Here is a 17,399-nt window from a genome sequence, read left to right as displayed (position 1 = left end):
TGGTGAACATTTTGTTTTTTCATTTCTTAGAGCACTGAGAGGCAATTATTGAACAGGCAATACATATTTGCAAATTATATACATAATACATGCAAATTATACATATATACAATCGTATGGTTGTGTGTGTGTGTTTGTTTATAATTGACTGATCCCAAATTCATTCTTGAGACAAGGGGTATGTTCATTTCCTACCTGGGTAGGAAAAGGAGTTGTCTGCATGGCCGTGTCCTCTTCTGAATAGGCCAAAATTGTTCTCAGGGATCTTCTCAGGTACTCCTCATTAAAGTCTGGTGCTTTGCCCACCAAAGATGCCAGAGACATAGTTACTTGCATCTTTACTCTTGCAAAGTTCTGCATCCGAAAAAAACAAAAGGCACTCAGCTAGTAAATAATTGAAATAAATAAAGGCAGTAGGGCCAGACACACAACTCCCCACATTTTCTTTTATTCCAGTCTTAATCATTTCCTTTTCTCTCAATGCAAGGTGAGCTACACTGTGCTCAAGATTTACATTATCATTTAAATGGTTTGAATGGATATTGTGCTCAAATAAATCTGTCAGGTTCCCTTTTTAAATTTTCATTGAGGGTTGGGTTGCTTCCATGCTGCAAGGCTAGAAGATTCCTCTAAAACTGGGTCATAGGATATATTCTTTCTTTTTTTTTTTGGGGGGGGGGGGTGGTGCTGGGGATTGAACCCAGGGCCTTGTGCTTGCAAGGCAAGCACTCTACCAACTGAGCTATATCTCCAGCCCAGGATATATTCTTTATACCAAGATTCTCTTCTTCATTCACACTGCAACAAGGAATAGGACCTCCAAGGCCAGAAATTTCTGAGATTTAAGACCAAAGAAAGCAGCAACTTTCTTTTTCTCCTCTCCTTCCAGGACTGTGGGAAAATATGGCTATCCCAAGGGCCCCTGGGGAATGTCCTAAAGACTTTTAAGTAGTTATCGCTAATGTCTCTCTGATGAAACTGCTTTCTTTCATGGGTCAATTTGTCTTTGTGTGTGTGTGTGTGTGTGTGTGTGTGTGTGTGTGTGTGGTATTAGGGATTGAACCCAGGGTCTCACATGTGCTAGACAAGCACTTTGCCATTGAGCTAAGACTTAGCCCTTTTTATTTTATTTTGAGACAAGGCTGGCCTCAAAATTTGATCCTCCTGCCTCAGCCTCCTGGCATTATAGGCATGTGCCACCATGCCCAGCTCCAATTTATCTTTTAATATCACTGGAGTATGCTCACTAACATGACCACAAACAGAATTCCAAATGAACACACCTAAATCTGCAGAAACTAAAGCAAAGGTTGAGTGTTCTATAAAGTTGAATTCCAAAGGCTCATAGGCTTCAATTAAAACTCAGGTCTACGGGCTGGGAATGTGACTCAGTGGTAGACTACTTGCCTAGCATTCACAAGGCCCTGGGTTTCATTCCCAGTACCACAAAAATAACAACAAAAACACAACCCAGTTCCAGATGTTGCTGGTCATTTAAAATTCTCTTCCACAGCCCTTTCTGGTACTAGCTAGAATTGGTAGTAATTCAGAATTTAGAAATAGGATACATTCTTCTGAATTCTAACACTGTCTGTTGCATTCATTTCCACAGGTAACATTTTTATCCATGTATACTCTTCTGTGTCTTACGGAGACAGACTGATGGGAACTGCTGCATTCACCAGTCCGGATAGTTGCTTTTAAATGCAAATTCAGGTGAAAGCTGCTATTCACCCAGGTACTCAATTGTTTCTTTCTGAAGGACTTGGTAAACTGCATACATTCCCTTAGGCTTTTCTCTCTACCTATGTTTTGCATTGACTTTCTCTACTGCTTCTGGGTCACCAGGCTGGTCTGAGTTCTTACACTGGTAGCTCCAAAGCTGAACCTCATGAGGAGGTAGAGGGTGGCACAGGCCTGGCTCCGTGTGACGTCCATGCTGCTGCTGCAGTGGTGCAACACGCGCTGACACAGGTCTGCACACTGTTCCACTTCTTCCTCGAACAGCAAGTCTCCGAACTAGGAGAGACACAAGGCACGATCAGGCCTCACTTGGCACTTTGATAAGTTTTTTGGACTGGATGCCTGTTGAAATATGCAAATGTCTGTTTGGACAAACAAAAAGCCCAGAAGAGTTAATGCATTGCTCCATAAAGATAATGACCTATGTGAGTCAGAAGAAGGGTTTAAGCAATGAAGTTGACTTAAGATTTAATTATGAACCGCAAAGCTAAGGTCAGGGCTATGTTATTAACTTCATTGTTAACTAGGTTGAATTCACTGGTGAAATCCTAGCTTTGAAGAAATGAATCGTGAATTTCCTGGATTCCCTGGAAATTACTGGTGACTAAGAAAGAGAAAATGATTCTAGTAGAGGATAGCAGAAGAATTCCTCTTTCTAAATTTAAAAGACCCCATGGGAGAAGGCACACACTGAGATTTCCCACAAAGGAGAAAATTTAATCTGCACAGACTATACTAACCAAAGATAATATACATTCTCAGGCTCTCAGAAAATTAATTTAAACCTTCTGGCATTTTAGGATATGACATTTTATAAGACTTAATGGGAGTCATATATAGAATTTAATCTCATTATCATTAAAGGAAAAGGGTAAAATTACAAATTTGCTCAAATGATTTTTGCTCTTGTGTTATAGACTTTCAGTGAGTGGCCATTGCATATTCTTTAGTTAGTCCCACATTTCAAGTACTAGAGACACTGTCCCCTCATGGTGACTTCCTCCACAGGAAGTATATCTGCTTTCTTCCTAAGAAGAATTAAGACCTTTGCTGCCATGCCATTTAACATACTCCATGGGTTTTGGTTCACCTAAAGACAGAAGTGAAGCTAGATGAGAATCTTACTTACCCTTAATTAAGAGAAAGAAAACAAGTGTCTCGTGTTTACCTTGGCAATGAGGGCTCGAAGCGTTGCAAAGCAGTGAGTCAAGTAGGTGGTACTTTGATCGCAGCTTAGGGAATTTACCAGGACCCTCAGAACGCCTCCCAGCAGGCTGTCTTTACAGTCCAGAGCTGAGCTTGCCTGGGGGATGGAAGAAGAGCATTACTGAATCCCTAATGTGCCAGTGAACCGAGGGCCAAAGACAGGGAGAAGGGAGAGGCTGCTAAACATTATCTTGGGGATCTGATGTTCCATTGCTCTCAGTTGAAGGTCTTCAGGGTTTGGTGAGCCACCCTTTGTCATTCACTAACCATGAGAACCGAAGACTGATTTCCAAACTCCTAATTGATTTGGGATTTTAGGAAGGACAATTCTGGCTTCCTAAATGAAGCACACCTCCCTCCATCCTAGGCCAAAGCTTTGGAATGTTCTTTCTTTGTGTACAAAGGCCTGGCTTGCCTTGTGGGCTTCAAAACACATTGTGGGTTTTCTAGTACAACAGAGGTTGCTTGGTGTCAGTGATGTTTCTACATAGAAGTTTATTTATCAGCTACAGCAGGACTAAACATACCAAGGATAACAATAAATAAGTTTCACCTTTCTTGGAAAATTGCAAATATATTTGAGGCCTGGTGTTAGGTACAGAGCATTCAAAGTTGAGTCGTATAAAGATACCATCAATGTGAAGCCAAGCATTTAAGTTATCAAAGATATTAAAGTCATTAAAGATACTTGAGTCATTTGTGGACGCTCAAGTCCCTTATATAAAATGGTGTAGTATTTGCATATAACTCACACATATCATTCCATAATACTTTAAATCATCCCTAGATTAATTTAAATACTTAAACCAATGTAAATGCTACATAAATCCTTGTAAAACTGTATGGTTTAGGGAAAAATGATAAGAAAAAAGAATCTGTTCATGTTCAATATAGATGCAATTTTTTTCCTTAGTATTTTGAGTCCATGGTTGGTAGTTTTCATGTATGCAAAACTGGCAGATACAGAGGGCTGATTGTACTTTTCTATAAATGGTAAATTCCTGGGATAAATAACTTTTCCTCAGTAATTCAAATCCAAAATAAATATCATTTATCATACTTAGCACTATGTGTTTTTTTGTTTGTTTGTTTTTTTGTTTTTTTTTTACCCAGTCCTTTCATAAGAATAGTTCCTATATCAGACAGTGACCATTATTCAACTGGAGTAGACCCATCAGAAAAAACTAGTTACCAGTCCAGGTCTAGATATTAAACTAGAATTTCACCATTCACATTATAAATTTGGCACATTCTTGGGCCAGTTTAACCACACAGTCAGTTCATCAAACACCTCTTTCGAAGTGAGCAAAGTCAAAGAAGCCAGAAGAATGTTTGGTATCTCTGGAATTTATAAGGTGGATGCTATTGTAAATAGTAAACTTCCAACTTCATTTTTTAAAAGGCGTCACTTTTTCAAAGGATCATATTTGTTTTTTTCACAATTTTGAATGAATATTTCCTTCTTAAATTCCAGTGAACATACTCATAGTAAGCAAATTAGGTCAAGTTGTTGGTTTTCCTCACCTGGATAATGTTTTCCTGCATGTCCAGAATGATTAGATTTGCCTCTGTAGCCAGATTGCCACTAATCAAGGCTTCTTGATCTAACTCTGCCTTTGTTCTAAGAAACAAAAAGAGGATCAAATTAACACACAAATCAAAGTTGGCCAAGTTCTTGTAATGGCAATCTTTGCACCAAGGCCTAAAGAAATCTTCAGAAGAGTCAACCTAGAAATGTAAACAAAAGCAGCTGGTCTCAAGTAACCAAGGTGTGCAGGTGTTTTTTGAACTTCCTGTGTGGTTAGAAAGTTTCTGTATTTCACCATATAATTGTCATAGATTTTAGGCAATTTTTTTCTTTTGCAAAAAAGGTGGGGAGCAACCATTATGTGAAGCTTTAAAAAAAACCTTGTGCTGGTATTCCTTAAAAACTCATCTACTACTAACATGTCTTAGCTGCAAGATTAGGATGCACTGAATACTCATGAATATGCATTAATGCAGGGAGACAACTATGCGGTGAAATATTGTTATGGAGGTAAAGTTTCCAGGTCATCCTCATCACTACTATTATTAATAATGATGACAACTATAAAAATAACAAGATGGGCAGAGAAGCAATCATTGGTTGCTATTAGCAATTAGGGGAGCCCATTAGATTACTGCCTAAAGCCTCAGGGCCATGCCTGTGTTTCATGCCTGAGAATTCTGTCTGGATCTGGTGGCGCGGAGGGGGAAGCTCCTGCAATTTGCTGGAGAGACTGGGTGTGATGTGAATTTGGCAAACAGTGATGCTGCTAGGTTAGAAAAGGGTGATGCTGGGGCTGGGGCTGCAGCTCAGTGGTAGAGCACTTGCCTTGTACATGTGAGGCACTGGGTTCGATCCTTGGCACCTCATAAATAAATAAAAATACTGTGTTCATCTACAACTAAAAAAATATTGATAAAAGAAAAGGGTGATGCTTTAGAACAGTGTCAGGGGAAATTCAATCTCTGGAAGCTAAGAGACTGAATTGGGGTTGGTCAGCCAAGTATGGGACATTTTGTCTTTTTTTCAATGGAAAGCAAAGACTGCAGACTCATGGGGCACATCATCTAACTGGTATTACTTACTAGGGAATGGGAAATTGCCAAGTGCTCTCCTCTATTAGGTTTCATTTTAAGGAACCAGTGTATTTTATGAACTAGTCCGTGCATTCTCATAAAATCCAACTAAGACTAGAAAGGGATGAAGTAAGTGCCCCTCGACACCCCAATCCAGAGTTTTGCTTTCATTGTTCAGTTATTCATGGTCAATTGTAGCCTGAAGATATTAAATGGAAAATTCCAGAAGTACACAATTAATTAGTTTAAATTGCACGCCAATCTGAATAGTGTGCTGTTCCACTTCATCCTGCCAGGTGAATCATTGCTTTGTCTGGTATATTCATGCCATAAACTCTACTTACCCATTAGCTGTCTTGGTTATCAGATTCATTGTCATAGTATCTCTGTGCTTGCATAGAGGATTTGATAACATATAAAGTTTTAGGCTACCACAGGGGTTCTTGGAATGTATCCCCTGTGGACAAGGTGGAGTGGGGGTGGGGAGGCTACTATATTTTGTATCATCATCCAAATTTAGTTTCCAGGAAAGGAAGGTGTGAAGAATTGACTTTTTCAAAGTGACCCCAGTGGCCAGGATGTTATTTTGGAGGTGGGGCATCATGCTGCCAGCTCATATGCCTTAGATGCCCAGAACTACTACTTTACTGTTCTCTAGTGTCCTTAACCCAGTAGGAGGCACTGCAGTTTCTTACATACCACTGAGTGATCAGAACAAACATTTCTGTGCAATTTAACTGTTTCCACAATTAGGATAGGCTCTCTGGTCCCAAGTTGCTTGACATTCCCTCCCCTGTCATCCTCCAAGAGAAAACATTTGTGTATAATAAGTGAAATTCAAAAGATTTCTTTATTGTTGTTAAATTACTGGTATCAAAAGTACTGCCAATGTGTAATCAATACAAAACTTCCTAGTAAATTATAAAATATAGTGTGTATTTTTCTCTTATTCTACATCTCATTTCAAAATAGCCACATTTCAAGCATTCAATAGCCATATGTGGTTAGTGGCTACTATAATGGATGGCACAGATCTGAGTGTCCTAATCATTTTATTCCAATTTTTTTTATTGCAGTAAAATATACAGAACAAAATTTACTATTTTAACCATGTTATATTGTGCAGTTCAGTGGGATTAAGTGCCTTCACTTTGTAATGCTATCATCACCACTACTACTCGGGGTTTAAAAAGCTGACAAGTTCTTTCTTTAAAACCATATTCTCAGACTTAGCTGCACAATAGAGTCATGTGGGGAATTTTACAAATACTGATTCTTGGGCTCTACCATTGCAGATTCTGAATTAAGTGACTGGGGGTACCTTTGGGTTCTTTGAATTAGGAGCTTTAAAAGCCCCCAGGTGATTCTAATGTGCAGGCCATGTTGAAAATTACTGCTCTAAAAGAAACAGAGTGAAAAGTGATCTGGTGAATGAGACAAAAACAGTGAAAGAGACCACTGTATTAATTACAAAAAGTTTCCAACGAGCTAAGGTGAGCAGTTCTAATTTTTCTCTGCCATAGCCACTGAAGATCTGCAGGTGGGCATCGTAAGTTCTAGTAGTGAGTAGCCCACCAGGTAGCTCAGGGCTGAGAACTAACCTAGAGGAAACTGTAGGCTCTGTGTGGTAGGATTCAGTATTGTGTTATTATTGCAAACAAAAAGGAGAGGTTTCCCAAATCATCTATTTATATGGCCCAGGTAAAACAGGCCTTATTAGTCTCCACTTTAAATCTCGTAGATGACCTAACCATCTAAGCAATTCTGTACCTACTGGATGCACATTGTTGTTGTTGTACATTATCCAAACTAGAATGTATAGACTCTCAGAACCAAGTATCTTAGAAATCAGTTTAGGGAACATGGAGCAAGAATAAAATACCCAAAGAAAATTGGTATTATTAATAAACCAGTGACTGGGTTTTCCAAGTAACATCTATAACAAAAATGTTAATTTCTTTGATGTTCTAAAATAAATTTCACTCCCAAAAGTTCCATAAGTGGATCAGAATATTCTATAGTGACAGCAAAGATATGAATTAGCATTTATTTACAATGCAAGATTGCTACTCAAGTATTCCCATCTTCTCCTATGATGTGTATATCATATGCCATTGGATGTTCCACTTAAGCCTTGTCAAATATGTGTGGGGTCTTCAACAATTTAATGTTGTGCTCTGTGAACCCTGGGATTCATTAGGCTACCTGTTGCTATTAGGCAGAGGAGATACGCACCATCTATTCAAATATATTAATTTTATCCTTCATTTGTCTAAATTGTTGCATATAATTGCTTCACTGCCTTGTGCTCTATTGACATCTATATCTATTTCTCTCTCTCTCTCTCTCTCTCTCTCTCTCTCTCTCTCTCTATATATATATATATATATCATTACAATCCAAACAGGATTTTTATTCATTTCTTTATAATTTTTTCTGAACTGCAATATATATCATAATGCTGAAGGAAATACAGCAAAGTATAAAAAAGAATAACAATTGCCTATATTCCCAAAACCCAAAAAAAACCACTATTAATATTTTGGTAAATTTCTTTCCAGTTTATTAAAAATGTATTTATCTATAATTAAAGATTTGAAATTATATCCTAAAACTAAATGTCTATCCTGCTTCTGTTCACTTAATTATTTCATAGGCATTTCCCCATGTCATTACAATGATTTAAAAACATTTTTATGACAACCTAACATTTTGTTACATACTTTCCTATGCTTTAGTGTTTACAGCATTTCTAATTTTTAAAAAAAAATTTCTAGTAATATTGACAGAAATATACCTGAATATACATCTTTGAACTCATTTCCAGAATGGAAATAGGGATTTGAAACTGCACGGTCTTGGGTACTTTGTCTCATGTTCTCTAATTCTCTGCTCCCCATCAGCTGCTTTCATTAAGCTATCTGAGGTTGCTTAATATTAATTTTCTTTAAATGCTTAGCAATGTGATGCATTTTTAATAGCTGGAAATCACAACTCCTTTAAACATTTGAGTGTCATGGGTCTGTGGATGGACAATATTTATACAGACATAGATGTTTTATTTTCTTACCCTTGGAATGATGCAGTTGTTTCAGTAATACAAGTAGCCTGGGAAAAATAGTCTTGGATTTAAAATAAAGGTAGAACAAAGTTGCTGAGTGACTCACTTATCTAGCTTCTCATTAGCTTGCCGCCAATGTGTCTGCTCTTTCTTCCATCTCAAATTTTCATTTAGGCCTGGAAATCGGTCATTCCCTAGGAGTTAAGAAATGCATAATAGGAATTTGATTAGCATGAAACCATCCAAGATAACCAGAAATCCCATAACGAGCTCAGCTGAGAGGACTCAGCACCATTTCTCCAGTTAATTAGTCTGTGCAAGATGTTGGGAAGAGACAAAACCATCGTGCCTGTGTCTGGGTTGGTTTGCTCTTTGATTCACAGGCTAGAGGCTTAGAATCCCTGCCTTTCTGGGGTGTCAGGGAGCATATTTTTCATAAACAGGGGGGTTCCAGTGAAACTCAGGGGGGTATCAATGAATTATTGGAGAGAGCAGGTGTCGATTGAAGGTGCCTCGTCACCACTTGAAAATGCTGAGCTCGCTCCAAGCTCCTAGCTACTAGGTCTCATTGAATAGGATGAGCTGTCATTCTGTTGTACTGTGAGCACAGTGACTAAGACTGAGAGCACCTGGACATTTCACTCTATTCTAGAGTGATGAGCTCAAACTTCTGAGGTCATTCCTGGTGTGGAAGGATCCTTGGCGGACTGGAACACTCTGAGGCCATTTGGAGAATTGGTTCCATTCTAATAATGCACTGAATGGTTTGGTGAGATGATCTTGGGCCCTTCTGGCTCCAGTTTCTTGATCATGCTCCAGAAGGATTAGTCAAATATCTTCTAAAGAGGCCTCTCTGCCTGGAGGGAGGCATGTCTCACCTTGTCCATGACTCACATTCTTGGATGTGACCTTTACCCATCACCATGTTTTCATTAAAACATGCCATTTGGGGCCATTTTCAGGATTCTTTGATCTGAGTAGCAACCTTCCCTTAGAGGCACAGGGCTAATTTTATATACACCATGCACAGAATTCAGGATCTGCTGCCTCTGCTATTATTGCAAATGTCCCAAGAAAGTGATTTCTGGAGGACCTTCCTTCCCATAAAGGGTGCAGAACTGTAGACAGAAAGTAGGGAAGGGCTCCCCCAACACACCTGGAGCCCGGCAGCGGCGCATCATCTCCCCTCTGGCCCCTTCACCACGGAGCAAAGCCTCTTCCAGTCTGGCCTTGACATCCCTGGACTTCTGTAGAACTTGGGTACTGACTTTGTCAGAACTCTGTTTTCCCTGGTCAGGATAGAGACAGTTCGGTAAGATATTTATTGATGGGAGAATCGTCAAAACAGAATACTCCAGTCATGTCAGACAGTTTGACATGTACTACAAGAGGCCCCATTCTCGTTAATGGGGCCTTCTGCAGAAGGCAGAGATCCTTTCCCTGTGGGGTGATCATACATATAAGTGAAAACAGACTGTAGATTTGAATACAGAAACATGAAAAACTAACAATGCCACCATTGGCCTTGCAAAGGAGAAGAATACAAGAGGATTGAACAGAGCAGGCATAAAATTGAGATACCCCACACTTACCTTATACTCAAAACAGGAGACACAGATGAAAAGTAGGTCTAAAATCCTATTTAGTTGCATTGATGGCAGGTCAGCAATCCACTTCCTAATGAGACTCTGATCAGCATTTTTCATGATCCAGAGGAAGCAAATCATGAGGTTGCGGGTGGTGTCGGCGTTCAGCATGTTATACTGCTTATAGGGCTGGAAGGAGGCAATTGGGGGTTGAAAGCAGGGGAAGAAGTCAAGCAACAGAAAAATCAAAAGCTGATGGGATGCCAATCTCTTAGAACAGGGGGACCACCCTTTCTTTGGCTGGGGATGTTTCTGGTAGCTTGCTTTCCCTGGGCAGGGAAGCTATGTTCTTTGGAGCTGGGCTGCTCACCTGGGGCAGTGTTTTAGCCAGGTTTCAGCCAAATAATAGAGCATCCTCTGCCTTAGGGAATGGTGTGGTCTTTTGGTTAGCCCTGTACCTTGGCCATGCTCTTCAGTGATACAAATGGAGTTTCTTGCTGTTAAAATCTTTAAGTGCTACTCCTTGGAGCCAGACAGTGGAAGGTTGGACTTACAGAAGAGAACTAGCTTGACTGGGTACCATGAATAATCTAACTGAAGGCAAGGGATATAACTTGGCTGGTAGAGTGCCTGCCTAGCATGTACAAGGTCCTGGGTTCAATCCCCAGCACCACAAAAACAAAAAACAACAACAACAACAAAAACAAATGAATAAACAAACAAAAAAAATCCAAAACTGTTTATGATTTTAGCTTCTTTGTTACATAGTCTGAAATATAATATAAGGGTCATAAGCTGCTTGATAAATTAATCAAATCCATACATTAGTGGAGTCTTCTGTAATATGAATTTAACAGTAATATCTGTTCGCCAGAGGGTGGAGTGTGTGCTCTCAGGCCATTTGCAATTCTACTCTGGCCACAAGTATTCATTTTCCAGTGCTGAGCACACTTTCTGTTACTCATCAAGTCAACACAAACAACAACATGTGGCTGCACCCTTGGTTCATGTGGCGTAGCTAATATCCAGTGGAATGAGGTGGTGAAACTGCAATGAGGTATTTGTGAATTATGTGAAGGAAATGTTAGTTTTGGATAGAAATAATAGAGATGATGAAGTTACTTTAACTTGAATTACCCTTGATGTGTTGACAGGAAGAAATGAAATCCTTAGATATAACTTCATAGGGAATATGTTCTAACAGGTGCACTTGGGGCTTCTGCGTTCCTTCCTTAGAGGCAAATGATATAAAAGGCAGACGCTGCCTCACGCAGGTACCTTTGATTAGACGGGATCTCAGAAAGGTGGAGGAGGTCAGAACACACAATATTTATCAAACTGTAAGATCAGTGATGTCAATTCTCAAACGTTCTTTCTCCCTCTTTCTTACCTCCCTGCTAAGTGCTGGAGGAAGAGAAGAAAGTCATCTAGCAAAGAAGAGCTGGGTCAAAATCCTGCCTTCTCAGATGAGAAGATATATTCTCTACAGATATATATCTTACACGTAAATGCAAAATTAAATTAAGCTAGAGGACATGGTGCTGTTTTGACAAGTGTTAGTCAGAACTCATGAACAAATAGTGATGAATCCCACCTGAGATGAATCAGAAGACTTATTCCTGGAGGAGTTTCTCCTTAAGCCCACAGAGTTTGTGTAAAAGGACTGAGCCAAACAAATATCACAGGTTACCTGGGAACCTAGGAACCCTTAAGTCTTTTGCTTGAGAAGCATATACTCCAAGCTTCTGGCCACTTTGATCAATTTTTGGAGGCAGACATAGTATGTCTGATAAAAACATGGGATAAGCATAGCTTAGGACCCCAATACAAGGAAGTTTGGTTTGATCTCCTTTGTAAAGATCTCAGAGTTCACAAGTTCACCTCTGTCTGAGTTTCCTGAACCTTGAACTCAGCTCACTTCAGCTGCCTGAATCTGAGCTGTAGATCTCTCACTGTTGCTAGAACTTTCTCCAGTCTATTTTCCTAGGGTCAACCTCACAGGGATTCCTTTCCGCAAAGAGTAACCACCACTACTTGCTGTAAACCAGGCTCCCTTATCTGAAGAGGGGAGAAGACAAAAGTAAAAAGTAAACCAGAAAAGTGTGCAGCAACATACCAAGGAAGATAGCATTGTTCCACTTGTCTTCATATTAAAATGATTCCCTGCTATGGCCAGGGCAACATTCTGGTTAATTGCACTGGTGCCTTCTTGTTCTTCATCAGATCCACTGGTGCGGTTTTTCCCACTACGTGCATCTGCAGCTGCAGGTAAAATATCAAAGGTGATGTCAAGCCAAAGATGGCATTCCCTGTGTCTACTACCCAATGTCCAGTAAGTGACTGACACTTCCCAGTCACTAAAATCAGCACACTAATTTTAAACCTGATGTTTAAATAATTTATTATTTTATTAATTAATCTGTTACCATCGTAGCAAAAAGCAGACAGGTTAAAAACAGACAAAATGTTGATGAACACAAGATTAGAATGGAAATTAATTTTTCAAATTGTGAAATTAAAGCTTTCAAAACTTTCATAATAGCTTCCTGCAATATAATTTTAAAGATTTATTCATTTATTTTAAATAATGATTGAAAAGAACCTATTATTGTGCAATTAAGTATCTTGTAATAAATCTTAAAGACCCAAAAGGGACAGAATGTTATTTTCATAAATTTAGCAATAATCCATTAAATTTCAAGTGTTTGAAGTAAATGTTAATTTACTGCACCAATATAGTAGAGACATATCTATATTTATACATAGGAGTAGATGTACACAAACAAAAAGGAACCAACCATTTAAAAAGCTTGTTTTTAAGAATGCTATCAGTCACATACACAGAGATTGTTTCTTCAGTTCTTGGAAAAGTATGTTAAAGCACTTAGTATCAACTGGTTCACTAAAAACCTATTGAACCTGTCTACACCATAGCAATTTGAATCTTCAACTTTTCAGAAAAATTTAAATGTAGATAGCATTCCATTTGCTAAAGTTCTGAAAATAGACTCAAATTTTAGAAATAATAATTCACTGTGGTGTTTTAAGGCAACTGGATTTTAAACAAATAATGAAATAAATAGCACGTGGAAATTACGTAAGACCTGGTAACATTATAAAGACCAGTCTGTGTTCTCTAATTCACACTGTAATATGGAAGTGTATAAACCACTTCAAGGCATTAGAGCAGTGAGCTCCAAAGGGAGTAATTCTGTTATTATATTTCATGCTTTGTGCTGCATAGTTATGGAGTTCATCATACACTAGCAGATGAAGGAGTATCTGAATGAATGGATGAACAAGTACTTTCTGAACAAAAAACATACTTTTGATGATGTGTCTTTTCTTTTTTTTAACCGCTAGGGGCCTGAGCTAAGAACATTTGGAGGCTGCAGCTGTGAAGCCTTGCTCATACACATGTACCAGCACTAGAGCTAACAACAGAGACTCATTCTCAGGGGGAGCCAGCATTTGGCAGGGCCCCTGATCAGTCCAAGGAAGGAAACACAAGGGTCCTCACCTGTGAAGTCGTACAGCTGCGGCAAAGCATCCAAAATGATGCCAACCAAAGGCAGGTAAAGGGCAGCGATTTTGACCTTCACTTCGGGTTTGACACACCGTGGGTCCAGGTCGTGAGAACTCAGCAGGCTGTGGATGGCACTGACAGCTTTCCTTTGCACTTTGTTGATTCTGTTGGCACAACGTGGAGAGTTAGAGGTTAAGGTGAAGGGAAACTGAGCAACATGCTCTAAACAAAAAGGAGTGATCAAGACACTCCCAAGCAATGAGGTGACAATGTGAGAACTAGGCAAAATAGGATAGTCATGTCCAGAATCCAGTGACAGACTACTCTGATCCTGACTCTGTTGTTTATCATGATGTTTTCAGGGTTATCATGTTATAGCATGAGAGTTTCATTCCTTTTTATTTTTGAAATAATGGTGTTCCTTGTCAAGTGTGGTGGCGTACTTCTGGTGACAAATCTAAGAAACTATTGACCAATCCAAGTTCATGAAGATTACTACTATGATTTTATCTAAAAATGTTATAGTTTTAGCTCTCACACTTAGGTCTTTCATCTATTTGATCAAAGTTATTACCACTATATTAATTTTTGTATGTAGTGTGAGATATGCTTTCAACTTCATTCTTCTGAATGTGGATATCTAGTTGTTTCTGCAACATTTGTTAAAAACACTATTCCCCTCCCTGCTTAACTGTTTTAAGCACCCTTTCAAAAAAATTAATTGGACATGGTGATGTGATTGGACCTGGTGTAATTCCAGTAACTCAGGATGCTGAGGCGGGAGGATCACAAGTTTAAGTCCAGCCCCAGCAACTTTGTGAGACCCTCAGCAACTCAGCAAGATCCTATCTTAAAATAAGAAATAGAGAGGCTAGGGATGTAGCACAGGGGTAAAGTGGCTCTGGGTTCAATCCCCAGTACAAAAAAAAAAAAAAAAAAAATTAATTAGCTATAAATGTAAGAATTTATTTCAAGACTCAATTTGACTTCATTGCTCTATGTCTATCTTTATTTCAGAACTGCATAGTATTAAGTACTTTTGCTTTGCAGTAAGTTTTGATATTAGGAAGTGTGAGTCTTCCAATTTTATTCCTTTTAAAAGTTGTTTTGGCTATGCTGGGTTATTTGAAACTCCTCACAAATTTTAGGATCAGCTTATTAATTTCTGCACAGAAACCAGCTGAGATTTCAGGAGGAACACACTGACTTTGTAGATGGACTTGAGGAGTATTGCCATCTAAACAATCTTAAATTTTCTGATCTGCAAACATGTAATACATCTCTATTTTTTATGATCTTTTTTTCTATATCACTGTTTTGTCATTTTCAGTGTACAAGTCTTGTACTTCTTTAGCTAAATTTATTACTAAGTGTTTTCTTCTTTTTGGTGCTATTTTAAATGAAATTATTTTCTTAATTTCATTTTCAGCTTGTTCACTGTAAGTATATAGAAATACAGTTGATTTCTGTATATTGCTCTTATACCCTATAACCTTAGTGAACTCATTAGTTCTAATAGCTTTTTAGTGAATTCTTTAGGATTTTCTATAATCATGATTATGCTGTGAACGAAGAGAGTTTCACATCTTCCTTTCTAATATCAATGTCTTCTATTACACTTTCTTGCCTTTTTTGCCCTGGATACGACTTCTAGCACAATGTTGACTAGAAATGACAAAGGTGGACATTTCTGTCTTGTTCCTGATCTTAGGGTAAAATCAGGCAGTCTTTCACTTATAAATATCAGGTTAGCTATGTGTTTTCCATGGAGGCCCTTAGTCAATCTGAGGAGGTTTTTGTTTATTTGTAAAGTGTCTGATGAGTGTTTTTATCAGGAAGGGACATCAGATTTTATCAAATGCTTTTTCTGCCTCTGTCAAAATAATTGGTTTGTGTTGTTCTTTCTTCTATTGATGTGATACATTAGATCAATTGGTGTTCAGATGCTAAACTTGTTTATCTTGAACTCCTAGATAAATCCTAATTTGCCATAGTGTGAAATCTTTTTTAAAAAATATTTGTGTAGTTGTTGATGGACCTTTATTTTATTTATTTATATGTGGTGATAAGAATTGAACCCAGCCTCACACATGCTAAGCAAGCGCTCTACCACTGAGCCACGTACAACCCCAGCCCATGAAATCTTTTTTCTTGTAATGCCTTTGCCTGGTTTTAGTTGCAGGGTAATGCTGGCTTCATGGGATGGGTTGGGAAATGTTCCCTCCTCTTCTATTCTTTGGAAGAGCCTAAAAAAAGGATTGGGGTTAATTCTTTAAATATTTGGTAGAATTCTCTAGTAGAATTCCCTGGTTCTGGGCTTTTTTTTCTAGGAAGTTTCTTTCTTTCTTTCTTTCTTTCTTTCTTTCTTTCTTTCTTTCTTTCTTTCTTTCTTTCTTTCTTTCTTTCTTTCTTTCTTTCTTTCTCTTTCTCTCTCTTTCTCTTTCTCTCTCTTTCTTTCTCTCTCTCTTTCTTTCTTAATCTCTACTTGTTATAGATTTATGAGACTTTCTATTTCTTCTTGGAGTCAGTTTTAGCAGTTTGTCTTTTTAGGATTTTGTTCCATTTAAACTGGTTATCTGACTTTCTGATTTGTTGGTGTATAATTCTTAAAAGTATTTTTTTAATCCTTTTTATTTCTCTAAAGTAGTGATCTCTCTCTCTCTCTCTCTCTCTCTCTTCTTTCTTTCTGTACTGGGATTGAAACCAGGGATGCTCTACCACTCATCCCCAACTCTTTTTAATTTTTATTTTGAGTTAGGGCTTTACTCAGGTGCCCAGGCTGACCTTGAAAGTGTGATCCTTCTGCCTCAGCCTCCTGGGTTGTCAGCCACCTGGATTACAGGTGTGTGCCATCACCCCAGGTCCTTTCATTCTCAATTTTAGTAATCTGAGTTTTCTTACTTTTTTCTTGATTAGCCTATCTAAAGTTCTGTCACTTTTGTTGATCTTGTCAAATAATGAGGTTTTAGTTATGCTGATTTTTCCTCTATTGTTTTTTCTTCTTTATTTCATTACTTTGGCTATAATCTTTACTATTTCCTATAATCTGCTTGCTTTAGATTTCATTTGTTCTTCTTTTCATAGCTTGATGTCTATTCTTTTGACATTTTATTAAAACCATGTATACATATTTACCTATTTAAGTAGCAAACGAAAATTAAAATTAAAAAAGTAGATTGTATTTATACCCCAAAGAAATGTGCTCTAATGTCCACCAAAAACCACACACAGGAGTGTTCATAGCAGCTTTCTCACAATAGCCCCAAGTGGATGCTTCTGTGTATAGTAGACAAATTGTTATATATTAATGTAAAAGAATGCTAAAACGAAAAGACATCCTGATATATGCAACTGTACACTGAAGGCTACCACAGGCACAGCATTCAGTAAAAGAAAGTGACGTTCAATAAATCCCAATCTCTGGTGATAAAGATCAGAACAGTGGTTGCCTACAAGGGCCTAAAGCTGAGTGGGGCAACAGGGAATATCCTGGGGTGCTAGAAACACCCTCTATCTTCATTTGGCTGGTGGTTACTCTGGAGTGTTCAGAAGTGAAAGTTAATTGCACTTTGCACTTAAGATTGCAACCCTTTAATGCATATAAATTATACTTCAATAAAAAGTAAATAAAATTTTAAAAATCTAGTAAGAGTATGTGGAAGCTAGCCTTAGA

At 38.3% G+C, this 17,399-nt stretch overlaps 1 protein-coding gene across 5 annotated transcripts in view; it reads right to left on the bottom strand.

Moving 5' to 3' along the window:
- The window catches only part of DOCK8 (dedicator of cytokinesis 8), a 216,620-nt gene that overhangs the window by 32,522 nt on the left and 166,699 nt on the right, over positions 1 to 17,399 (bottom strand). For all 5 annotated transcript variants that reach the window (XM_079111989.1, XM_079111985.1, XM_079111986.1 and 2 more), the window contains 9 exons: positions 13,721 to 13,890; positions 12,317 to 12,462; positions 10,207 to 10,389; positions 9,771 to 9,903; positions 8,721 to 8,808; positions 4,474 to 4,570; positions 2,912 to 3,046; positions 1,867 to 2,019; positions 196 to 354 (listed from right to left, as the gene is read on the bottom strand). In XM_079111989.1, coding sequence (XP_078968115.1) covers positions 196 to 354; positions 1,867 to 2,019; positions 2,912 to 3,046; positions 4,474 to 4,570; positions 8,721 to 8,808; positions 9,771 to 9,903; positions 10,207 to 10,389; positions 12,317 to 12,462; positions 13,721 to 13,890 — 1,264 coding nt within the window. The remainder of the gene's footprint in view (positions 1 to 195; positions 355 to 1,866; positions 2,020 to 2,911; positions 3,047 to 4,473; positions 4,571 to 8,720; positions 8,809 to 9,770; positions 9,904 to 10,206; positions 10,390 to 12,316; positions 12,463 to 13,720; positions 13,891 to 17,399) is intronic.

Source organism: Sciurus vulgaris (assembly GCF_902686455.1).
Source record: "Sciurus vulgaris genome assembly, chromosome: 15".
Taxonomy (NCBI): Eukaryota; Metazoa; Chordata; class Mammalia; order Rodentia; family Sciuridae; genus Sciurus; species Sciurus vulgaris.
The sequence above is the reverse complement of the archived record's forward strand: the minus strand, read 5'-3'. Positions and strand labels throughout refer to the sequence as shown.